This window comes from Molossus molossus, unplaced genomic scaffold (genome assembly GCF_014108415.1).
Source record: "Molossus molossus isolate mMolMol1 unplaced genomic scaffold, mMolMol1.p scaffold_m16_p_6, whole genome shotgun sequence".
Classification (NCBI taxonomy): Eukaryota; Metazoa; Chordata; class Mammalia; order Chiroptera; family Molossidae; genus Molossus; species Molossus molossus.
The window spans coordinates 99,718,720-99,744,726 of record NW_023425399.1 but is presented as its reverse complement, the minus strand read 5'-3'; the positions used below and the strand labels follow the sequence as shown (position 1 = coordinate 99,744,726).

At 49.7% G+C, this 26,007-nt stretch overlaps 1 protein-coding gene and 1 pseudogene across 1 annotated transcript in view; one reads left to right on the top strand and one right to left on the bottom strand.

Moving 5' to 3' along the window:
• Positions 1 to 12,370: 12,370 nt before the first annotated feature.
• LOC118619111 lies at positions 12,371 to 13,159 on the top strand (annotated as a pseudogene).
• Positions 13,160 to 19,603: 6,444 nt separating this feature from the next.
• MAPK4 (mitogen-activated protein kinase 4) overlaps positions 19,604 to 26,007 on the bottom strand; it is a 46,308-nt gene continuing 39,904 nt past the window's right edge. Inside the window, exons 4-5 of the mRNA XM_036246003.1 lie at positions 24,776 to 24,977; positions 19,604 to 22,117 (exon numbers count right to left, since the gene is read on the bottom strand). Coding sequence (XP_036101896.1) covers positions 21,421 to 22,117; positions 24,776 to 24,977 — 899 coding nt within the window. The 3' untranslated portion in view covers positions 19,604 to 21,420. The remainder of the gene's footprint in view (positions 22,118 to 24,775; positions 24,978 to 26,007) is intronic.

Sequence of the window (26,007 nt, the reverse complement as noted above, 5' to 3'; positions counted from 1 at the left end):
CAGCCACATGTGACTATTGACTACTTTAAAGATGGCAGGTCTAAGGGAAGATGTCCTGAAAGGATAAAATACAAACCGGATTTTTGCATACCTAGCACAAGAAAAAGAATGTAAAATATCTTCTCAATAATGTTTTATATATTGCCCTGGCTGGTTTGGTTCAGCGGTTAGAACGTCGGCCTGCAGTCCAGAGAGACCTGGGTTTGGTTCCCGCTAGGGGCGCGTACCTCGGTTGCAGTTTGTCCCCGGCCCTGGTTGGTCATGCGGGTGGCAGCCACTCGATGTGTCCCTTTCATGTCGATGTTTCTCTCTCTCTCTCTTCCTCTCTCTCCCTCCCACTCTACCTGAACAGAAAATGGAAAAATGTCCTCGGGTGAGGATAAAAATAAAAAATAAAATGTTTTATATCAATTTCATTTTGAAAAGTAAATATTTTAGATATATTGGGTTAAGAAAAAGATAATCAAAATAAATTTTATCTGCCTTTTTTTTTTTAATCCTCACCCAAGGATATTTCTCCATTTATTTTCAGACAGAGTGGGAGGGAGGGAGGGAGGAAGAGAGAGAGAGAGAGAGAGAGAGAGAGAGAGAAACATCGATGTGAGAGAGACTCATTGATTGGTTGCCTCTTGCACGACCCCGACCAGCGCCAGGGACCAAACTGCAACCAATGTACGTGTCCTTGATGGTAATCACACGAGTGATTCTTCGGTCTGCTGGCCAATGCTCTAACCACTGAGCAACTGGCCAGGGCTCATCTGCCTATTTTTATTGTTTCTTTTTAAAAAATCCTCACCCAAGGATACATTTTTATTGATGAGAGAGAGAGAGAGAGAGAGAGAGAGAGAGAGAGAGACATTGATGTGAGAGAAAAACATCAATTGGTTGCCTCTTGTATGGGTCCCGACTGGGAATCAAACCCACAAACCTATGTATGTGCCCTGACCAGGAACCAAAGCCACAACCCTTTGGTGTAAGGACAATGCTACAACCAACTGAGTCAACTGGCCAGAGCTATTTTTACTGTTACTTAGTTTGGCTTCTAGGACATTTAAAATGTTATATGTGGCTCACATCCTACTTCTCGTGGACAGTGCTGTTCTAGTATCTGCTGAAAAAGCCAGGCAGGTGGGAGGGCCTTTGGGCCAGGGATCCCCCAGAAAGCACAGTTTTGTGATGCTCACTTGCTCCCTCTGAGGATAAGGGTTCCTCTGATGGGCACCGAGCTAACTCAGCAGTCCCCTGCATGGAGGTGAGCAAGGAGCTGAGCAAGGAGGGAGCGAGGGGTAGGTACAAGAGAAAGCTAGCCATTGGCAGGGCAAGAACTCCTGAACCTGGATGGGACAGTGGTAGTCCTTCCTGGCTTATGGTGTCTCGCCAGCTGGGAGCACAAGCTGGAAGGGCAAGGAGAGGCTAGAAAGGTCAATTACTTTGTCCCTCTGCCTCTGGGGAAATACCAACTACGTCATTTTGGTATCCGGGACAAAAGAACCAGGCTAGGGCACTAGTGCCCCTGGCAATAACTCTGTGACCTTGAAGGAGTCACTGGACCTCATTTTGTTGATCATAAATCAGGGAGGTGTTCCTACAGGACCCTCTCTGATTCTGCATTCATTACTCTCTCACCCCTCATAAGTTTAACACTCTTGGTTGTGTTCCCTCCAGGCAGAGTGACCAACGGCCCCAGTTTGCTTGGGACTAAGGGTTGTCCCGGGACAAAGGCCTTTCAGGGCTAAACCGGGACAGTCCGGATAAACTGGGGCTGTTGGTCACCTTGCCTCCAGGAGCTGAGCTTGGACTACAAACCAGGTTGCTACCAAAAGTCTTTCATGGGAGAGGATTAGTGGGGGACCCAAGGACTGAGACCACCCCCTCGTCTTCCTCAGCTGCGCTGACCCTGGAATGATTGAGGGGCACAGGTGGGGTGAGGGGTGTGGGGAGGCTCTCACCAGGCTGCTTAGATCTGCCGAGGTTCCCACAGCCCCCCCACTCCTTCGTGTGAGGTCACAAGAGACTGGATGTCTGCCCCTGCAGCTTGCCTCCCTCAGTAGCTGACATTCTAGAATCTAAACTATTTTAGGTAAGTGTGCAAATGGGCATTATTACTATAAAAAACACGGGCACTTCTCTCTGGCCTCTCTCCTTAAATAGCAGTTTTTTCCTACGCTGTTTCCACGGTTCCCGCTGGGGACAGCCCCCACCTCGTGTCCATCAGTGCAGCTGGGTACAGGCTGCACGCTGAGTTCCCAGCGTCCCAGGCCAGCCCTGATGTGGTACACTGCTTCCCAGGGGCTTCTCACGGCCAGGCTGGCCGCTTAGGGGTCCTCAGAGTGCTGGGTAAATGGCATATTCCTGCAAGTTCTGACTGAGCAGGTCAAAGGCAGGACATGGGAGTCTGGGGGCGTCTCACGTGAGTCTGGTGTGCAGTCTGGTTTGGGAGTGTGCTCAGCTGACTGAGCTGGAGGGTCACCTGGAGGGTCTTAACCCAGGTGCCCGCTGCTCCGCAGACCTCTGACATCAGACTTCCTAGAGGTAAGACCCAGGCATCAGTATTCAAAAAACAAACTCTCCAGCTACATTTAAAAGATATAAAAGGGTACTGATGAAGACATTATGCAAATGATATAAGCCAGAAACAAAAGGACAAATACTATATGATTCAACTTATTTGAGGTACCTAGTGTAGTCAAACTCATAGGGGTTGTCAGGGTCCGGGGAGGGAGAGGGGGACATATTCTCAGCATTTACACACACTTACGAATATATGTGTTTTTTCACTTAAATGGAAACATACTGTTCTAAATGCTACCTTTTTGTTAATGCTCATCAATATTTTTATTGATTTTAGAGAGAGATGAAGGGAGAAAGACAGGAGAGGGAGGGAGAGAGAGAGATGTGAGAGAAACACCCTTGTCATTTCATCCATGCCGAAGTCCATCCGCGGGATAAATACTTAGAAGTTGAGTTATTGGGTGAAATCATCTGTGCTTTTAAAATGTTGGTAGGTTATTGCCAACTTGCTCTCCGTAGAGGCGGCACCAAGTTGCACCCCAGTGTGCAATCAGTGGGACAGTGCCTGGGCTTGCCCACTTGCTCCCCAACAGGGTGAATCACTAGACTTCCCGATCTCTGCCAATCTAGCACTTAAAAATGGCATCTCATTGCAGTTTTATGTTGCATTTCTCATCACTTGTGAAACTGAGCACCTTTATGATGGTGTATGGGTACATCAAGGCAAAGGGGTCACCTGGTCAGGGAAATACTTTGGGTGGGCAGGCTATCCATGATCTCAGCCGTCACCCCAAGCGGGCAGCTCTTCATCTACATAAAAGGCCAGGCCATCTCAGATTCATACATTAGGGCGGAAGTTCTGGTGGACTGGGCAGCACCCCACTGAGATGTCATAAATGAAATCCAACTACCTGAGGCACAGGGACACCTGTGCCCCAGTCAGATCTTTTTACTCGTCTGGGAAGAGGGGCCCTCTTGATGAGGAGTCCCTCTGGCCCTCACTGTGTCTGAGAAAATTGTGGGAGAGGATGTTGGAAAGTTTCCTCCCCAGGAGTGAAAGCTGGGGTAGAAGCCCTATTTTCCCCCTGAAAAGGAAGGACATTATAAACGGGGAGTAATTTCTGCAGATTCTTGGTAGGAATCAGCAATGAACCTCTTACACAGAAGGGCATGAACTTGTCTTTCAAGCAGTGAGCAGAGAGGTGTGGGTGTTGGGTGTCGGCAGGATCACATGGAAGAGAGGGCCGGCTGGGACCAGGAGCCCTCGGCAAGGGTGGAGAGTGGAGGACACCACTGTGTGTGTGTGTGTGTGTGTGTGTGTGTGTGTGTGAAGGTGGGAGGGACAGTAAAGGGCGTGCTACCTTCATGACCCTGGTACCTCACTCCTGAACATCTCAAGCCCCCATCTGCCCAGCCAGCAGGTGATACTTGCTTTAGCCAGAGGGAGAAAACCGAAGCTGCTTGGTGACCAGAGGAGGGCGACAACATCCTGTCTTTCACCTTCTAAGCGGGCGGGGCAAAGAACGGTTGAGGATTTCCGGGCCACACATGGAATTCTCACGGTGAGAAGGCTTTATTCTGCTGCAGCCCAGGAACACTCTTAAACAGCGGCATTGCCCTCACTCCTGTCTCTGGCCTTTCAATAGAAATTTGACGAAGGCTTTGATGTGCTTAGCTGGTAACCGCCTAAGGGTAACTGCCTTGTTATGTGACCGCCACAGGTGCACCTCTGGCCACTCACCTTGTCCGGGACTGTCCCAGGGGAAGCGCCCCTGCCTGTTTCCTGGGGCTGGCCAATTTCCTCCTCATGCTCCCAGAACCTCTCTCTTTTGGGGGTGGTGGTGGCAAAATTCATATAACATAAAACTCACCATTTTAATCATTTGAAAGTGTACGAATGTTATGCACTCAGCACCTATCTAGTTCCAGAACTTCATCGCCCCAAAAGGAAAGGAATGAATAAACAACAGCAATAAAGAGAAATGAGCAACGAAGCCATGCAAACCTATTACTAAGTGAAAGAGCCAATCTAAAAAGCCACGTGATCCCAACTCTGACATTCTGGGGAAGGCACACACATGGAGGCGGTCATACGGTCAGGGGCGTGAGGGGAGGTGAACAGGGGAGCCTGGGGGATTTTAGGGCAGCGAAGCTATTCTGTATGATACTGTACTGGTAGATATGGGTCACTATACATTTGTCAAAATCCAGAGAACTGTACAAACCAAAGACTGAACCTAATGTAAACTATGGACTTTAGTTAATAATAATGTATTAATATTGGTTCATTCATTTAAAAAAAATGTGCCACACCAATGCAAGATGTTAATAGCAGGGGAGACAGAGTGGAGAGCAGGAGGATATGGGAACTTCAGTTCCTCTGTCAACTTAAAATTGCTCTAAGAAATAGTCTAGTAATTTTTAAAAAATGTAAAAACCTCAACACCCCCCAAAAAGGGTGACCTGGAGTATCCGTGCCTTAGTCCCCTTTATGTTTATTTAATGCTGTTTACGTAGGGGTAGAAGTCTGAGAACAGCTGTACTGGTTAGGCACCATGAAGACATAAGTCAGAACAACATCCAACACCCTGAAATGAACAGAATAAAAAATAAAATAAAATCCTGACTTTGAAGATATGGAAGGGTAAAATGAACTAACCCTGAAACCTCCCCATCTCTAGATTTCTCGTTGTAAGAAAATAAATCTCTCGTTATTACTTTTTCACTGGTCTTCATTTGCGTGCAGTTAAAAACATCCTAAATCATGTTTGAGGATGATCAGTCCATGTTATACATAAGTAAACTAGATTAGGAGAGATTCAGCTCCTGGTCCAAGATCACACAGCTAGAAAGTGCTTCAGCTGGAATGCAACTGGTTTTCTGAATGCTTAGTGCTCCATAGTCTTTCGGATTGATGTCCACTTCCCTTTGAGAGTGGGTGGGGCGTGTGATTTGTTTTTAACCAATAGAACATGGCAAAGGTGGTAGAGAGACTGTTGTTGCTGGCTTGATGAAATAAAGGCCATGTTGAAGAAGCAAGGGGTCTCTAGAACCTGAGGGTGGTCTTCATCCGATTGCAAGCAAACATCAGGGGACTTCAGTTATACAGTTCAAGGAGACTAATTCTGTCAACAGCCAAATGAATTTGGAAACAAATTCTTCCCCAGCCAAGCCTCTCTGAGAATGCAGCCCAGAGACTACCCTGACTACATACAGCCTTGTGGCCTTAAGCAGAGGACCCAACTCAGCTGTGACTAAACCCTGACTCCTGACCCATCGAGACTGTGTGATAATAAACGGATGGTTTTTAATCTGTTAAATTTGTGGTCATTTGTTAAATGGAAAACTAATTCGCTAGTCCCCGAATGAGCCATATTTTGATTCCAGTTATCTAAATTGTGTTTTATGAATCTTGACATTGCTACACACTTAGGCTTATATTTCAGATGGATGAACACTGATTCTGGAATGAAGCAAGTTGCTAGCAGGAGTTCTTATCTCTTTGTTTTGAATGTGTGTGGTTTGAACAGAGTATAATTAAATTGTCTTTCTTGAGACCTCACGTCAATCTGATTAGCAAGCAAAGTGTTTTTGCTTTCGGCTCCCTGGGCTGTAAATATTCTCTAGCTTCTAACAAAGTACTTTCAGGTCCGAATGATTTGCTTCATAGTTTCTCTTTCAAGGAAAAGCTTTATCCCATTTTAAAAAGACCCATGCAACTGACTTTATATTTCTCTTTCTGAAATGGGGACTTAGATACTCTAACTACATACCCCTCACAAAGGCGATATCCCAAGGGAAGGATAAAGTCTCTTTTCTCATGGACATGTATCTGAGACGCAGCCTCGAGGGGAGAACCCTAATTTCCTAGTGCTATCACCCCAGCTTCTAGGTTTGACTTACAAAGGTGGGATGCTGTTAAACTGAGGGACAGCGGGTGGACAGAATTCCAAGGTCAAGACCAGGCCCAGTTCTAGACCACAACACTAAAACTAGCCAAGACCCAGTTCTGAGTTACTAGCATGTGGGATTGGCTAGAAGTCTGTTACATTTTAAGAAAGCGCCAAAGAAATCCAGAGCTGGCAGACAGTACTAGGCCAGTCCTCAAGTTGCTCGCAGAGATTGGGCTGCTAAGCCTGTAGGATGCCAAGAAAAGACACGCTTTCCAATGCCCACCTGATAAGTGGCCGCGGCAGACAAGCTTCACGGGAAATCCCTTCAGGGAGCAAAACCGTTTCTGGGCTCCACCAGCGAACGGAGTCCTTGCTGTTTCTATTCCAGTGACCCCCGTTCTCCCTTTTTCCAGATGTGGGTTTGTATTGCAGTGATCCTGTTCTCTTTACCACTGTCTTTCGGGCATCCTGGGGTAGATGGCTTATTCTTTAGCCGTTGACCATCGACCTGCTCCGCCGAGGCCTTGTGAGGGAGCTCATCTCTCAGGGATCCTGGGTTTGGAGGTGGGTGAACCAACAAGCTCAGCCTTTACTTGTTCAAGGGCTGTCGCATTTATCAGTTTCCCAGGGATATAGTAATCCTCCCACCGTGTTTGTTCATCGAGGGACTAATTGACGCAATTTTTAACCGTCCTGGTTTTGCAGGTCAGGAAACAGGCACAAGAGGATGAGAGGCCTGACCTGAGCTCTGGGTGACGGGGAACGTTTCAGACTGACACTTGCTGAATCGCCAGTGGTCTCTTGGCCTCCAGATGTCCTCATTTCTTACTGTCCACGTCAGCTGGAACAACGAGGCCCTGTGGATCAAATTCAAACCATGGCAGAGACAGAGTGCAACCTTTATAAACCAGCACCTCTCTCTCCTAAACCCAATCAGTTCCTGCTCACTTAATTTCTTCCCTGATTCTGGCGGAAGTTTGGCTCCAAGCGCTGGGTCTGCAGTCGGGGCCTTGGGGGCACAGCGGATGTTCCTGGCCTCGCTGCGCAGGGAAGGCCAGAGCCCAGCCTGCTGGAGAAAGTGCTCATGTGGGAGATGGTGGGCGCAGATGTCTCCTGCAGCAGCCTAGCGCCAAGGGCATGAAAGAGTCGCCCCCCACCTCTCGTGCCCCCTCGGTTTCCTGCTCGGTGGGAGTGTTCTGCGCATGTCCAGATACATGTCTGTTCTTGGTCTCCAGAAGGGCAGGTTGTAAGTGAGGGGAGCTGGTGGGCTGTGAGCTGTTAGAGACGCTCATTAGAACAAATAGCTCACGAAGGTAAATATACAAAAACCAAACTGAGTAACATTCTAATCCATATGAAAACAAGCCCCTGGGGAGCTTGTGCCAGATGAGGTAAGTGGGAAAACATGATGTCATTGTGCAGGCCCGCATCTCTCCCTCCCCTTCCTCCCCCCTTCCTCTCGTGTCTCTTCTCTCTGTCACCGCTTCTCGCCTCTCGCCCCACTCCTTTAATCTCAGACTACGCCTCCCTCCTTGCTCTCTCTCCATCACCTGGGGACATCTTATATCCAGACAAATGAACAGTGAGGTGCCAGTGACCGATAAGGCATGAGATCTGTTGATTCGCAAGGGTTCTATGTCGGTCTTTCGACAGGGGACAAGCATCTCAAAACCCCCTCCCCAAAGAGGAAAGTGTCTCCAATAGAGGAACTTCCTCCCTGACCCCAGCGGGTGTTTTTTGTGTTTGGTTCTACTTTGGAGTCCTTGAAATCATAGCATAGACCTGCAAGGCTAGCAGGGGAGGTGGGAAAGGAAGGGACAGGGTCACCTGGGTCCGGAGTCAGTCTGGCTGGTGTTGTGGGCCTCTAGGACACTCACTGTCCCCTTCCGGCCCGGAGCAGGCGGTCAGCAGACAGCACACAGGCTGCTGTTCCTCCTGCCCATTCCTTTGTCTCCGCACAGTGGCGTCAGATCTCATTACCCTCTCCTCCAGGCCTCTGCAGCTGCTGCTGGCGGCTTGCTCCTCAACGCTTCCCCTCCCTGCCTGCTGCCCACGTTCCTCCCCCTCCCCACACCCCAACACTCGCTGCTGCTTGCACTTCCTGGTAATTCCATCACCAAGCATTTGATTCAATTTTGGGTCCGCAGCTTCCTGGGAGTGGCAGATGGACTGCATGAGTCCCCAAGTGAGAAGTTGGCTTGGGACTTTGCCTGAGTCAGATGGGAGATGCTAGAAGCAGAGAAGCAGCCCAGCTCCCCTTGCCCGGCTGTGAGGTGGGTTTTGTTCATGCTGCCTTCCCAGCGCTGAGCACGGGTGTGGTGTTAACCATGTCCGCCCCTGTGGGGGCTCTTGTAGCTATGGAGATTTGCCCAAAAGGACGCTCTTGTGGGAGCCAGAGCCATCCATCCAGGTGTGTGTTACCTAACTCCTCCTTTTTGAGTAACCTTCAGACTACTGTATGTGTGTACAGGACTACATAGTGCAGAAACTAGCGGAGCCATCGACCAGATCATCTCAGTCGTGTGACGCAGACAGGGCAGGGTCCACACTCCCCATCATGCAGGTGGGGACCCAGAACTGCTGCCTCCTGGCCCGGAGGTCTTCTCATCACCCCCACCCACCTCCAGGCTGGTTAGGAACAAAACAGCAGCTCAGGTAGAGGCTTGTGGTTCCTTTAACAGTGGTCAATGTTTCTCCCGCTTTCCCTCCAGAAGGGAGCTGGGAGTCTTGTGGGGGAGGGGGAGGTACAGGCAGGCCAAGGGTCCTCCGGGCAGCTGAGTGGGGACGAGGCGCCCCTGGTAGAAACCTGGAGTGACTGTCCTGCAGAGCTGTTTCATCCTGGGCTTGTTTGCTGAAAACTTCCCTCTCATTTGTGAAGATCAGAATACACCATCCTAAAATACACTTTGGCATAAAGATTATTTGGAGCTGAAGGCGACTGAGAATCAAATGATATAGAAAGGAACCTTCTTGGGGCTTTCCTATTCTGACCCAAAGCAGCCAATTATGGGAAATGAGGCTGCATACATTCCTGCTTCAGGAAAGACTTAGCTCAGCAGGGAGAATGTGAATAAAATCAACCCGGCCCCTTCTCCAGGCCCCGAAGGAGATGGAAAGTTCACTCGTGTTTGTATAGACGAACATTATCACAAACTTTCTTGATTGTTCTAACAACCCATTATTTTTCCTAAAGCTCATAAGAGCCTATTATTTTCCCTCCCTTTTCTCTACTAAGTTAGGAACATCATCATCTAACTTCAACTATTTAACAAGCCAGAGACTTATTTTGTTGGCTTCCATGTGTATACAAATAAACATTTTCTCCCATTAATCTTTCATTTGTTAGTTTAATTCACAGGCCCCAGGTACAGAACCTAAGAGAGGAAAGGAAAAATTTTCCCTTCCTAACCGTTGCATGTCATCGTGTGGAGAGTGACAGCCGGGGGCCTTGACTCTGGTATCAGCTGTTCTATCTTTGGTCTGGAGTGGGAGTCCTTTCCCAGACCCCCTTCCTGTAGAGACACCCCACCCTTATATTTTCTGAAACTACTGCAGACAGTTTTAACTTAGAAGAGCACAGTTTTCCTCTGCCCATTATCTCAGCTCCCAAAGTGAATGTATTTAACTTCCATCTTTGGTGGTTTACATAGGTGGATTTATATATAATACAAAGAGCCTTTCTGCTTTATAATCTTTTCGCACACCGACCCATACTCACAGTCGCGGTTTCCCCAGCATCCCTGCACTGGAAGTACCGCTATTAACATCGAGGCTCCTGACAAGCACAAGTTTGTCACCAAATCCACTCTGGTTGTCTTTAACCCATCACCTGTTTGGTTCTCATTAAACCTCTGTAGTGCTGCGAGTCATGTGAACAGACATAAAAGGAAGTGTCGCATTTTGTGGGGAAGGTCACGGGCTGCTCTTTCCATAGTGAAGGGGGTGGTGGCCTTGGGGACAGTGAGATATGGGGGCAGTGAGCAATCTCTGGATTCCAGTTCTTTTCTCTGTCACCATCATTCTTGCCGTTGGTTCAAGAAAGACCATTCACAGTGCAAATCAGAGGCCTAGGAGGTGAAACTGTGTGGTGGGATTGCTCCAGGACTAGTGACCTGATAATAAGTTCTCTCAGGTGGAAATCCCTTCAGGGTGCCTGGATTCTGATCTCGCCACACACACATCCCTGTCGTAGTCCTCCTTGATCCTTGATCTTGTTGGTAACCTGGTACGAAGTCAGCAGTGGCAGCCCCGGCATTCCTGGGCACGTTGGGCACACCTGGGCACCAGCCAGGCTTGGTGGATGAGACCCGTTTGACAGGAGATGGGACTAAGTCAGCACAGCTGGGCTGGATTCTCATCTGTCAGCCCAGCCCACTGACAATCATCCCCCTAGAAAAGTCCATTCCTGAGATTTCAGACCAAGAATATTGCTAGCCAACCATCCCTGCTGGTTTGTGAGAACAAGACGTCCTCCCAGGCTGGGCGGAAGCAGGTGAGAGAGTAAGTGATAGAACTGAAGGGATCGGTGTGGGCCAGGGGCCCCACAGAGGGTGTGAAAAAGGAAGCACAAAATCAGTACAAAGCAACTGGGGGTTGTTACCAGTGCGGGTTCTCTGCTGGGTACTGCGCTGGGCACGGAGGCCAGACTCCTGCTTGGCTTTCCGAAGCTAAGTGGCGTGGAGGGGGCTGGAGCTGGCGGGAACACAGCTGGTGGGCTGCAGGATAATCAACCTCACAGCCAGGCTGTGTTCATAAAAGTTTAATAGTGGCTTCGCAGAGCCTAGTCCTATAACCCCAGCATTCGTCCCCCTCCCTCTTATAAGCCATAGACGTTCCTTCCAGCAGAGAGGAGCCAGGGAGCCACTGACCTGCTTGTCACTTGCACAGCAGAGCTGCAGAGCCTGAGGGAGGGAGGCAGGTCTGCACCTGCTCAGAGGCTGGTGGGAAGGGATCTGCTAGGAGCCATGCGTCAGGGCACTGAGCCCTCCCCAGCGCCCCTCCCTCCCTCTAAGGGAAGGGAGTCTTGAAGTAGGAAGAAGAGGCAGGAAAAGGTAAACTGGTTGTATTTATAGGGTTTATGAGTGCCTCTGGAAGCCACAGGAAGGGGCTTAGTAGGGCTTCCTCGTAACTTCCCCAAAGCTTCTGCTGCCCTGGCAGCTGCCACTAGGCCATCAGGTCCCTTCGATCTTAACAGTAAACATAGCCGTTCAGCGCCTGAGCTGAAGAGGGAGGACAGGGTAGGTGTGGCAGGTGGCCAAGGTGGTTTCCTTGGTGCAGATGTAGGGGAGAAACTGGCTGAGGCTGGAAGTCCTGCACTATCGGGCTAGAGAAGAGACAAAGAAATGTTGTCCCTATTGTTCTTGCTACCACAAGGTGAGCTTAGCTTTCAGGCTACCTGGCGTAGGCAATGTGGTAATACAGTTTTTAGAAGGAGAAATGATCAACTCAGGCTTCACTACCAAGGAAAGATCCACAACAGGGCTTCAGATTAGTAACCAGGCCAACCTAGGGAGGCAACAACTACGCTGCTAAATGCTCCCACTGTGGCAAAGTGAAGGGCAAGCTCTGGGATCCATGGTTCTTGGGGTTCCTGGTCTGAATGCTCCTCCTTCCTCAACCCCACCTATTCATATTCTCTACCTCCTGTGAGGTTCCGCCCCAGGGCAGGGCCTGCTCCTGAGCTGACCTGGTTCTCCCTCCTAGAGGGGGCATTTCAGATTCTCCGTCCAGAAAAAATCTTCCCAGAGGGCCTTTCTCTACCTTTTCCTGTGGGATGTCTCCCTTTTATTCCCAGTCCAGCTCAACCTCCAACTCCTTCACTAAGCGCTCAGTGATTCTTCTACCTGGTTTCCATCCCTCTTCCTTTGAAGGTTCTCATAGGAAAGGCACAACTTGACCTCTAGTCATCTCAAGTTTTCAGTTGGGACTCTAACAATAAGCCCGGTTAACAAGCTGCACCGGGGAACATGGGAGTGGCCGCGAGGGCCTGGTGGCGGGGGCTCGTGGGGGCCGTGGCACTGCCCAGGTGGCCGGGTGGCCCTCAGCGCTGCTGCTGCTGCTGGTGAGGAGGGAAAGCACCGTGGCTGCCACGTGCCCCACTGTCAGACCACGGAATGATGTGGCCCACAAACAGCTCTCAGCTTTTGGAGAGTATGTGGCTGAAATCCTGCCCAAGGATGTCCAACAAGTTCAGGTGTCCTGCTTCAGTGAGCTAGAGATCTGTATCCATCCTGATGGGGTCATTCCAGCACTGACTTTCCTCGGGGATCACACCAACGCACAGTTCAAATCCTTGGCTGACCTGACGGCAGTGGACATCCCGACCCCGCAGAGCCGTGTTGAGATTGTTTACAACCTGCTGTCTCTGCACTTCAACTCCCGGATCCGTGTGAAGACCTACACAGATGAGCTGACACCCACCGAGTCCACTGTCTCCATGTATAAAGCAGCCAACTGGTATGAGAGGGAGATCGGGGACGTGTTTGGAGTCTTCTTTGCTAACCACCCTGACCTAAGAAGGATCCTGACAGACTGTGGCTTTGAGGGACATCCTTTCTGGAAAGACTCCCCCCTGTCTGGCTGCGTTGAGTTACGCTGTGATGATGAGGTGAAGCGGGCGGTGGCTGAGCCAGTGGAGTTGGCCCGAGTTCTGCAGGTCTGAGCTGCATAGTCCATGGGAGGCTTTCCCTGCCTATCGCCAGCCCCCTGAGAGTCTCCAGCTTGAAGCTGGAGACAGGAAACCTGAAACCAAGTAGCTCCAGGGAAGGCATATGGATCCTGGCAAGTGCCTTATCTGTAATTGAGTGTCTGTGTAAATAAAATCCTACTTAGACTCACCAAAAAAAGAGAGACAGATTAACAAGAGAAAAACACTTTATGAACATGTGCAGCACCCCATAAGGTAGAAACCTAATACGAAGAGTAACTCAAAGTGGTGGCTTAGAACTCTGGCGTAATTTCAACAAAGGGCAGGACATCTGCAGAAAAACGACCGGGCAGAGGAAAGCAGGTTCAGGCGAACTGTGGGAGGGTAAATGGAGGAGGAAACTAAAGAGTATGGTTTGTTCGCAGATGTCTCTGGTGCTGTCTCTGGGCTGGTAAGAGTCTGTCTCCAGTAAGAGGAGAATTTCTATCCCGCCGTTAAAAAGAAAAGGCAGAGAGAGTGCTCCCTGCATTTGTTGTTCCTTAATTGCCTTCAGCTCAGAATAACTTTTATGCTAAAGTGGCTTACATGGGGGTGGCATATTCTGCTGCCCTTCATTCTGTGCAGGCCCACATCTTTCCTGCCCATCTCTTTTAAACATCCATGACTTCTGTCCCTTGCCCTTGGGCTTTGCTCTCCATCTAGCTAAGCTGCCAGTGCAAGGGGTGGTTCCTTCCAGGCTGCGTTCAATAATGGAATGGTTGTGATGAGAGGTGCTGGCACTCGGGGACAGACTGGAGGAGGAGAGTGGGTGAGGGGTCTTCTCTGTGGAGCTTTGTTCACTCCACCTGGGGACATCTGCCACTGTTAGGAGAGGCCTGGCCCTGGTTGCTTTTTTTATCTGACCAGGTTCTGTTAGGTTTTTTTAAGGGGTGAAATTTTATTTCCACAATCCTCCATATCAGCAGATCTTTGTAATTATGAGTTATCACAAGGGTGTTCCTTTTTTTTTTTTTCTTTTTACCTAATTTTGCAAGCAGAGAGCTGAGCTGCCTGGGGGTGAGGAGGCCCACCTCGCATTAAATCAGTGGCCATTCTTGGGAGCAGTTTCTTCCCCTTTCAGATTGAGACGGAAATTTCCTCTGCATGCACAAGGCAGACTCATTTCACTGTCAAGTCTAATAAATAAATCACAGCTCAGAGCCACAGGACCCAAATGTAAAATGCAACGTCTGGCACCATCGGAGATAAAATAAATTACCTGTAATCAGGTAAGCAAGTCATCTCGATCCTCTGCTCTGTTCTGGTGACTTCAGTGATTGATTTTGCTAACCTCGGATGAAGCAGAAGGATGTTCAGGTTTAGGGCTTCGGGTGAAATGAAAGTGGTTGGCCAAGATGAGATAACAAAACCCCTTGCAAAGGGAGGTGAAGGGAAGAACTTTGATTCCTGGCTTCTCAAGGGCTCGTGTTTAGGCCCTTGTGAGGCTCAATTCTGCTTCTTGCCTTCCGATTGAGAGACACTATTGTATCTGTTTAATAAACACTTCTTTTTTTTTGTTTAGGGCAGTTTGAGTGGGTTTGCAAACAATCTTTAAGACAAGAGACCAATGTTTTTATAAATCAATTTGATTTGAAAGAGACCTGCCCACAAAGACTGCATGAGCCTGAGTTCTCCTGTGAGGATCACTCCTTCAGTACGAGAGGATGAAGACCTCGCTGAAATGAAATATTATTGTAAAAGGATTAAGGCCTTAATCAGCTCATAGCATTCTAGAACTATGCTGTTAAATAGAAGTATAATTCGAGTCATCCATGTAATTTAAAACCTTTGTAATAGCCAGCCACACTAAACAAAGTAAAATGAGATGGGTGAAGTTAATTCTTTGGTTTTTGTTGTTGTTAATCCTCACCCAAGGATATCTTTTGCATTGATTTTTAGATAGAGTGGGGGAGGGAGAGGAACATTGATGTGAGAGAGACATATTGATTGGTTGACTCCCACACACGCACCCCAACTGGGGGGGAGGTTGAACCTAAAACCCAGGTACATGCCCTTGACTGGGAATCAAACCCGGACCCTTCCGTGTACAGGCCAATGCTCTACCCAGCCCTAGCCAGTGTAGCTCCGTGGTTAAAGTTTCCATTTATATTATTAATACAAGATATAAAAATGTTATAATTTTAAATATGTAATCGATATACATAATGATGAATAAGCTATTTTACATTCTTTCGGGGGGTACTAAGTCTCTGCGATCGGGTGTGTGTTTGACACAGGGCATCTCCATTCTGACCAGTCACAAGTCATCCGGTTTTCAGCCTCTCGGGAGGGAGGTAGACAAGTTGTTGGAAATGGCTTTTGAATAGCCGATCACAGTGAATGCCGCTGGTCCCACGGTAAGGCATCCTGCTGCAGAAAAGAAGTAGATTATAGGCCAGGAGTCACCAGCTTCATATGTGACCTTGTCCCTGTCACCTGGCCTCTCTGAACTTACAACCTGATTTCTAGGGTGAACGGTTGGATGCATTAGAATGTCTCTTTTTGCTCTAACATCTCTGATTTTATTTAAATCCTTGAGGGCATTGCATGAGCTGTCCAGTAGTAATGTAATTAATTTAATGTGATCCATTTGGTAAAAACAGCTGTGGCTCTTCTCTGTCCTATGGTCAGGGATATTTGTTGGCCAGATAAACTCTCATGCTCACAGATTTTGATGGAAGTTTAAATACACCAATGACCTGATGTCCTTGGTCTCTGGATGTCTGTTCCTAGTGAGAATGTCAGAACCCGTGTATGTGCTAAGCTAAAGGGACTTCTCTTGGCATTGACTGACCTCTTTCCTGCCCAGATCGGGTCAACCTCAAGCAGAATTGTGGAGGAGGTGAGGTCGTCCCTCTGAGGTCCCTCCACATCTTTCCCTCCCACCTGGCATTCATTACCCTCCCGTGGTTGGCTCCATCCAATACTGGCCCAGATGTGGCCTTTGTCTAAATTCTTCCAACAGCCCTTCACCTTGTGGAACTACTCAGCTTCCTCCCTTTTCTCAGAGCCCTGCTCACAGGGGGCTGCTGTGATGGGCTATCTATGCCCAAATGTCCATGGATGCTGAGGGTAAAGCTCCCCCACACCCAGGTCAGGGAAGGGTGCTCAGTATGGGGTTCCTGCTCCAAGGCAAGGCCAAAGGAAGGCAGCCGAGTCTCGGCTCTTCTCAGTTGCAAGTAACAGAGTCCACTCAAGGGAGATGCACACAAAGGGGAGTTATACTAAGGCCGTGGGGTGTCTGATGGGAACTCGGGGGGAGGTGCAGTCTGGTCACAGCAACAGATGAAAGCAGGAAGAAACCTGACCAGCAGCACTAGGGCGGTTTCCTTCCCTCTGTCTCTCTCTCTCTCCTTTATTCTGCTCCCTCTGTGATTAAGGACACATGATAAACTTGGTCACCCCACAGTTCCAAAGTTGGCTTATCCTCAGTTCAAGCAATAGCGAAGGCCGACAAGCATCTCTGCGTCATAGATCTGAATTCCCAGGAGAGAGAATATGATCAGCCTAACCTGGGTCAGGTGTCCGCCCTGGTCCAGCCACTATGGTGGGGGTGAGCGCTGTGCAGGAGGAAGGTCACCCTGGTACACACCTGGGGGCAGGGGCCTCTCTGTGGGTGAGAGAACGTGCTTCTCAGAGAAGAGAGGGTGTGGGCTGGGCAAGTACTCCAAAGGCTGCTGTTTCTGTGGTTGATTTGGGAAGAGGATTGATGTAATATAAAAACCCCAGAGAACACACAATATTGGGAGTGTCAATAGGTCTGAATTCTGGGTTCATTGTTTACTATTGGTATAATCTTGTTTGTTTTAATTATTTATCAGACCTTATAGGATAGCATTTTCTGCATGCCAAATACTGTATTGGTCAAAGTGCTTTACATATTTTAATTTAGTAACCCTCATAATGATTCTATGAGATAGGTGGTATTGTTACTATTACCCCCATTTTGCATATGAGGAAACAGGCATAGAAAAGTTAAGTAACTTGTCCTAGGTCACACAGCTAGTAAGTGGGAGAAATGGAATTTCAGCCCAGGCTGTCTGGGTTGGTCTATTTCTTTGCCCTGAATCCCTATGTTATGCTGACCTTGGATATGTTATTTAACTTCTCTGAGCCTCAGTTTTCTTATTTGGGAAATGGGTGTAATGACATCTGCCTCTTCAGTTGTTAGATTAAAATAGATGGCACATATAAAGGCCTGCCCCTCTGTATTAGTCAGGGTTCTCCAGACACACATACACCCCAAACCAAAACAACTATAAATTAATATACACACACACACACGTATATATGTATGTATATATACACACATATATGTATATATGTATATGTGTGTGTGTGTGTGTGTGTGTATATGGAGAGAGAGAGAGGCAGAGAGAGAGGCAGAGAGAGAGAGAGATTTATTTTTAAAGAATTGGCTAACACAATTACGGAGGCTGGCAAACTTGAAATCTGTAGATGGGAGGGAAGAGCTGATGTTGCAGTTGAAGTCTGAAGGTCATCTGCTGGCAAAATTCCTTCTTGCTCAGGGGAGGTCAGTTTTCTGTTCTATTCAGGACTTCAGCTGATGGGGTGAGGCCCACCCGTATTGTGAAGGGCAATCTGCTTTACTCAAAGCCCACTGCTTTAAATGTTAGTCTCATCCAAACAGACTCACAGAAACATGCAGATCAAACATTAGTTTGATCAAATATCAAGGCACCTAGGCCCAATCAAGTTGGTCCATAAAATTAATCATCACACCTTCTAATCATAACTGGTTGGAGCCCATAAAAAAGGAGTCTAACCTCTTCTTTCTTCCCACCTCCAGAGCCCCCAGAAAGCCATCTTCTGAGGGTTGCAGCAGGGCATGGCTCGGCCTGGTGGTTGGCACTGCAGTTCTGTCTGGGTTCCTGTGGCCATCCCTCAGGCAGCTGCACACCAGAGCTCCCTCAGCCACAGAACCTGGAGCCCTCGGCTTGGTGTTCCAGTACAGCTCGGGGTAGCTGGAAATCACAGCTTCCTAAAGCAATCCATCATTCACGTGCCAGTATTGCCCTGGTGGTAATAACCACAGTGACAGAATCAGTGAGCTAGCTTGTAAATCTGTTGACAAGCTAGCCTGGCTTTCACGGACAGACCGTGATTCGATAAGAAAAGGCATCTCAGGTGTTAGATTGCCTAACACCCGCTTCAGCATGCATGTTGTTATTATTATTATATTTTAATAATACTGCACATTCTTAAAAATGTGTAGGCATATTCCACCAAATAAGATAGCTGGGTTGCCTCAGCTTTGCTGTAATGTTCACAAGACACACTCTGCACAACTTTGGAATCACAGGAGACAAAGCTATATTCAAAGTCAGTAGAGGGTTAACTCAGCAGCTCCCAGTCTCTCAAACCTGGTACATTCTAAAGGAAGGCGGATCTTCAGAGGACTGACCCTCACTGTCTCCTAGGAGATAACCTCTGAGCACCTGTAATATCCTGCCTGCTAAGAGTGTTTTTGCAAGTCTGAGGCCCTGGACCATGCTGTATCAGTTTGATCTCTGAGGGACTGGAGACTGAGAAATTCTGATCAGCTGCAGAGTCCCACATGGCTGGTCTCTAATAAAAACTCTGGACACCAGGGCTCAGGTGAGGTTCCCTGGGTGATAATGCTTAACACGTGTTGTCACATATTGCTGCTGGGAGAATTAAGTATGTCCCGTGCAGCTCTTTTGGGAGGAGACACTTTGGGGCACTGTTGGCTATTGGGGCTTCTCCACTCCTGCCTCAAACCCCATTTTCTAGCAGACTGCAAGCCTTCTCAAATATAAGATTTCAACCAGGACTCTGCCCTGGCTCTGGGCCACTCTCTTTATTTGCATCTGCCCAGCTGGGAGTTAGTTCCTCTAAGCTGACACTTTGGAGAGAATCCCAGTTGGCTTAACAGGGTGCTCCTCTCGGCTCAGATGCATTTCCACAGTAGAAAGTTCATTTAATCAAAGGTCTTTCAGGGAAGTCAAAATAAACAGAACCAAGTTTTAAAATCCTCTCTATTGTCTGCATTTATCTTTGTTGAATAACGAATGAGGTTTGGGCTAACGCTTTGACACAGGTATTACAAAAATGTGAACTTCAGGTGGGTGGAATCTTGGGTCTCTATAGGGTGTGGCTCAGGCAGGTATTTTGGAGCTCCCCCAAATCTCATGAAGTTGGCACCTTTTGTCACTGGTGGAAGGGATGAGTCTTGGTCAGAAGGTTTGGAATTGGCTCCTAGATATGGTTTGAAATCTACAATATAAACACCAGGCCAGATCCAGGTGTGTCTGAAATCACTTTCCTGACGACCAATCTGTGTAGGTTGTCATCTCCCCTCCCCTCCAACTGCAGTGGCTCAAAACACTGGCCTTCATGGGTACGGGGAGAGATCAGCCAGGCTGATGAATCACCCACCACCAAAGACAAGATCAGATAATACATAAATGAATGAGATAACATGTAAATGAACAAATGAATCCATGTTCCAATAAAACTTTATTTGGCCCATCCTGATCAAGTTTAATAATGCTTAATAGATTTTTTTTAAAACATGAGTAGTAATAACAATTCCTCTGTAATAACAATTATATATGAACTTCGGTCAAGGTCAGCAGCTTGTTCCTTTACCAAAAATGTAAAGCCGCCATCTGAGGACAAACGGCACATGAGCAGTATACATGTCCTTTTCTTTAAAATAAAGACAAAACCAAATACTTCATATTTACATAGTTTCCATTTAAAAATTGGTCAGTGTGATTAATTCTGTTTTTAAATATAAGTGTCTACTATGTTGCAGGTTTCAATGTACAAATGCTAGTTAGCTCATTAGATTTAAGGTGCTGTTGAGGTGAAGGTGAACACAGCCAAGACCAAGATGAAGGATCCTCTGCTTAGAGTGGCTAGACTTCCTGTGGGTATCTTTGGGCATGTTGAGGGGAGAGGGTGGGGGGAGCTGAACACCAGTGATGGAAATGGCACAGCATTCCAGGGGCCTGGACTATGCTTCTACAGAGGGGCTGCTGTGCCCACACACCATCACCGAGGCTCTGTGTGCCGGTGCACCTCTGGGTTTGCATGCTCCAAACTCATCCTGGCCTAAGCTAGGAGGGGCGTGGTTGCTGGGGGTCCCTTCCTTTGTCCTGAGGTCTCCATGCTGCTGCCTGACCCCTGAGTGCCCTCACTGTTGACGCCCCACCTTTCACACCTTCCTACCTTTCTCGATTCCTTGTCCCCAGGCCACTTGCCTTCCAGTGCACTTCTTTAGGGCCTGCTCTTTGCCAGGGCTAAATGGATGATCAAAATGAAGGGCAGTATTCATGAAGCCTGAGAGGACCCATCTGACATCTTCTCTCCTAACCTATTTGCTCTATGGCGAGTACCTCATTGAGGGGGGCGGGGGGCTCTGGAGGGATTCATGGACTTGCTATCTTCAAATTCACCCATATATGACATCCCTTGGGAACGAGGGCTGTGTCTGTGTCTACGCATGTGTCAAGAAAGTGCATAAGGAGTTCTGGAGGAGGTGTGTGCACAGGCCCGGGAGAATGAGTTATTTTACCCCCAGACCCCAAACTGATCTGATCTAAACAAGGATTTCAGATCATGCAGGAGCGAGGCAAATCCAGGCCGTGGCAAATGAGAAAATTTATGGACTTGAGGCACCAGAAAAAAATATGCTTGACTAGGGAAAAGAAACGGACTCAGTTTCCAATTTTGGAATACAAGAAACATCGCTCTGAATAAAAGAACGTAACATGGGTCAGATGGTAATGGACAGGGAAGATACATCTTGACTAACTTTTCCGACTGAAAAGCCAGTGGGACCCCAGCAGAGGAAGACTGTCTGGTGGACAGACACTGGCCGGGGCGGGAGACGGAGTCAAGGCTCGCCCTGACGCTGGCTGGGCTTTGCTTCTCTGGTTCCCTTTCCTCATCTGTCAGATGAGGCTATTGGGGCTACTTGGTTTCAACACCATGCCTGCAAGATTCCTCTGCCTCTACCCACCGAGGCAGGGCCTGGGACTGCCGTCCAAGACACGTTTCTTCCTGCAGCCACTACTTATAAAACGCAAGGTCCTCCTCTTCCCTGGGAAAGTGATCAACCCCCAAACTAGGCTCCCATTTAATCCCGCTCCCAGAGGTTAAAGGCTAGTTATTAAGGCAGATTAAGAAATGGACATTCCTCTCGCTCCTCCGATCCTTCCTGTGTCCTGCTAACCCCCGGGGTGGTGGAGGTGCCAGGGAGGCTCCCGCCTCCTGCCAGGCCTGGCCCTCCTGGGTGGCCTCCTGCAGAGGGTGGGGGGTGCCGGGGCGCCCCCTCCGCCCTCACCATCTTTCTTTGGAGAAGGCCTCCGTCTGCACGAGCTCTCCAGGGTGCTCGGAGATGCACGTGCCATTGAGGTCGCCCAGTTTGTTGTCTGGCAGGTCTTCGGGCTTGGTGCAAAGCTTCAGGGCGCGGGAGATGAACACGTCCAGGTCGAACTGGGGGCTGGCGCCGCTGTCGTGGGCGGCGGGGAGGCCAGGTGGGGAGGCAGGCAGGCGGCCCTCGGGCACCGCCGGGGGCGGGCTGGCGCGCTCCGGGCCGCCCTGCGTGCTCTTGACCCACTGCGCGATCTCCAGGAAGAGGCTGGCCGGCTCGTCGTCGCGCGCCCCGGCTCCCGCGCCCACGGCGGCGGTCGGGGGCGCGCCGGCCGCCTGTTTCCAGTGCGACAGGTCCAGGATGAGCTTGGGCTCCGAGTAGTGGTGCGGCTTGTTGTCGCGCCACAGCAGTTTGTCCAGGTAGGACGGCGAGCCCACCTTGTAGTCGCAGGAGCGGCCGTAGTCGGTCTCGAAGGCGCGCTCCATGGACGAGTGCGACTGCTCCAGGAAGCGCTCCGAGCTGCTCTGCGAGTCCTTGCGCGGGTCCACCTGCACGTCCTCGGCCAGCGGCGCCGAGCCCGCGCGCGGGTCCCGCTGGGCCTCGCTCGCGTCCTGGCCCCGGTCAGGCCGCCACTCCAGGTCGGATGACAGGCTCACAGGGTACCTGCAAGGGTACAGACGGAATGGTGATGGGATCCCCAGTCCAGTCCCTCCGACTCCTGCCCACCCTGCTCCAAGGGGGGAGGGTGTTGGGACAAAGTAATGGTGAGCCTCCAGTGCTCAGGTAGAGGGACTGTTTGACTTAACCCTTGGATTCTTTTGTATTCATTCAATAACCTACAAATATTTCTTGAGCACCTACTCTGTACCAGGAGCTGTTCTAGGCATTACTGGAAACAGCAGTAAACAGAACAAAATCGCTGTCCTCAGGAAGGTCACTTTCCAGTGGATGCAGCTATGCAGGGCTCCTTAAACTGGGACGTACACACAAATCAGCTGCTTAAATAAACTCTCCGTGCAGCAGACCTGAGCTGGGGTCTTGAGTTCTGCAGTTGTAATTGGCTCCCACCTGACGCTGCTGCTGCTGATCCAGGGACCACACTGAATAACGGCCCTAATGAGTGCTTCTCAGCCCTGGCTCACATGAAAATCGCCCGAGGGAATTTAAAAAAAAAAATCCCATGCCTGCCCTACACCCCAGTTCCAATTCAGTAGGTCTAGGGCGGGGTCCTGCATCAGCATGGTTTTAAAACCTCACCAAGTGATTCTAAGGTACAGCCAGGGCGGAGAACTCCTGCCCTCATGGGTCTGGTTGGATGCCCTGCAGCACCGCACAGTGCATGGATGCAGAGCAGGTGGGGCCTACAGGAAGATTATGGACCCTGCAGGAGAGGCCAGAGATCCTGGGTATTCTGCCCTCTGTCAACGGCCTGCAGCCGTAGAAAGCAGTCAGCTAGCCAAGAGGAAATGAAGGGCAGGCAGGCAGGAAGGAAGGAAGGAGGGAGGGCCAGCCCTCAGCTCGGGCTGAGCCCTCCCTTCCCTGGGCCAGGTGCTCTATGCAGAACCTTTGGGGGGATGGGCAGGTAAAGCAGGGAGTGCAGAGGAGGCGACAGCCAGCAGCCTGCTGCTCACCTAATGCACACCCAGGAAACACCAACACACCAAGGACAGCAGCCCACATGACATGGTTTGTGAGGCCTGGGAAGGCCCCAGTACTGCCTGCCCTCCCAGTGATGCTTTAGGGCAGGGGTCACTCCCAGAGGTGAACACTGCCCCCCCCACCGGGGTCCTCAAAATTGCAAATATTTTTAGGAGGAAGAACTTGTGAAGAGCCTAACCCTTGGCTGCTACATACCAAGGGCCAAGCGTAAGTTGTAGGCTTCATAGCAGCCCTGTGGACTCAGTGTTATCACCTGCTCAGATGAGGACACTGGTGTCCAGAGGTTAAGTAGTTTGCCCAAAGCAGCAGGGCCTATAGGAAGGTGTTTGCCATCACCTTTGTCGCCTGCCTCCCTCACACGGGTATGATGAGGAAGGTTGGGAGTCCGGGTGCCCCAGGTTTGGAAGTGGTCAGAGTTGATGGGCAGCGGCCAAAAAAACCCTGCTACGGTTTTTCTTGGCACCAACCCCATGCCATAGCCATGCTTAGCACAGGGTGAACCTCGCTGAGACCCCAAATGCTATGAAGTGGGGGAGGGGGTGCTGCAGGGACCACAGTCAAGGGCAGGCCAAGCACAGTGGGTAACAGAAGAAAGTCTTCATTAATCTCTATTTGCTGGCAACTCTTGATAACAACAATTGACGTAGGCAAACCAATAAACCTGTCCAAAATAGCAATGTGGCACCTTCCCCTGGTGCCTCCTTAATCTGAAACCCATTATCTGTCAAGTGACTGAAAAGGAGGAACTGCTCATCTGTCACTTATGTAACTAGCTGTCACATTCCCACCACAGTGGGGCTCCCACTTAGGCCCCTCGGAGTCCTAGCTGCTAAGCCCTTGACTTTATTACTAAGTTGAGCGGCTGTCAGCTGTCCCTCCCAGGACTAGCAGGTGGTGATGCCCAAATGTTTAGTTGTGTGATCTAAGAACTTCAGAATAGGAAGACCTAAGAGACCATTATCGGCCTTACCTACCTGGAGATTGTTAAAAGTATCTTTTTAAAAAAGTATCTTCTACTCAACTCTGATTCATTGGTAGTGACATCAGGGCACACTGTGTTGAGAAGGATTCTAATGCTCAGCTCAGTTTAGCAGGAAAGAGTCCTGTGATTGCTTAGCAGTGGATGCAGATTAGGGAGGACCCCAGAAGGGCTAAATATTGGATGGGCGGCACGATGCCAATCTCTAACCTCTCTGAGCTGTAGCTTCCTCATGTGCCCGTGGGCAATACCAACAATGGCACCTCCCCTAATGGCTCCCTACGGAAGTACAAATGATGTGCTGCACTCTTTTCTTGCTGTGTGTTGCCGCAGTTTACTTTTCCAGGGCAAATTCCCAGCCTGCTGGAAGTCAGCCCCTCCAGGGGGTACTCATTCAGTGCTTGAGGAACATCGCATGAGCCCAGTGCAGGAGGGTGGGAGGGAAGCTGGTGGTCGCTGTGTGCCCAAAGGAGGGCCCCTGACCCACACGTGGAAGACAGGCTGGCCCTATACTGGGAGTGTCAGGGGACAGGAGAAAGGCAGGAAGGTAAGCTGGGGAAAGCGCCCCTGGGCTATACAATGTGGGAGACAGAGGGAAAGGTCACAAAGAATCAGGCAAAACAGACGTGGGAGGACAGGAATGTGGGCTCTGTACTCAGGGCTGGCACCTTCTGGAACCACACCTGTCCCAGTTGGAGAGCTGGCTCTGGTTGGCAGCCATCAGCAGGATGTCGTCAATCTCATCCTCAATGCGGAAGGGGTGCTGTGAGGTGGGCTCATCCTCAGGGCATGAGTATGGGCTCATGTAGGGGTGCTGCAGCCCCATCTCAGCTGTTAGGCGATCCATGGGGTTAAAGGTCAGGATCTTCTCCAGAAAGTCGATGGCTAGGGGAGCAGAGCAGGACATGAAGGTCATTTATTGCCACTGCCACCCTGAGACGGAGACCCCTCAGCATGGTGACGTTCCCAGGTGCTTGTACTTTTCCGTTTGTTGAAAGGTTTTTAGCCATTTTTTTTCTAATGATTCTCACCACAATCCAGTGACAAATTTGGAGCGCATGCTACCTTTTTTTGCTCTCACAAATCTAAGTAATAGAGGCTCAAGGTCATGGTTGGGGAAAAGGGACATGCTCAAGGTCATGATTGGCTACAGGAGGTCCAGGGCTAGAATTCTGCCTTAGGCTGGATTTCTCCAGAGACAAGGATTGGGGTGTAGGTAGTTATGTGGTGGTGATCCCCAAAAGTGTACTGGGAGGAGTGGGGGGAGGGAGCCAGTTGAGGATGTGCCTATGAACGGGTTCCCCCTGGGGCACCTGGGGCTCAGTTCCACTGGGGTCCTCCAGGAGACTGTGCGGGACACACCTGAGAGGCAGCTTCACTTAGGGGTCGTGCTGGGGTATTTCTACACCTGCTCCCGTTTGACTTGGGTTGAGTGCTGCTGGGGTGGGTGGGGGAGCCTGCTTTCATCAGGTGCCAGCAGTAAAAAGCTTCAGTGAGAAAGATCAGTGGAGGCAGGTGGGTGGCCCAGAGCTCCTAGTTTAAGTCCAGAGCTCTTCCTACCATATGTTGCCCTGGGAGGTTTGACAAAGGCTAGACCTTCAAAATAATTCACCACCAGGCTGAAGCCCCAGGCTGTGCCTGGCAGAAACCCTTACTGGCTAGACCAAGGGGGAGGTCCTGGCATCTGGAACTCGGAGACAGGAAGGGACACTCAGAAGCCTTGAGCAGTCAGCAGTATTTGCCTGGAAGTATATTCAGGTTTCAGTAAGGTGTTCTGGGTGTGCACAGGCTGAACATTGGCTCTGGGCACAGATACTGATGCTCTTTCCTACGTAGGGTCGGGGCACCCATCTGTGCTCTGCACTCGGTGCTGCGTTATCTCAGGGCAAGGTCTGGCCTGGAGGCACCACTTAAA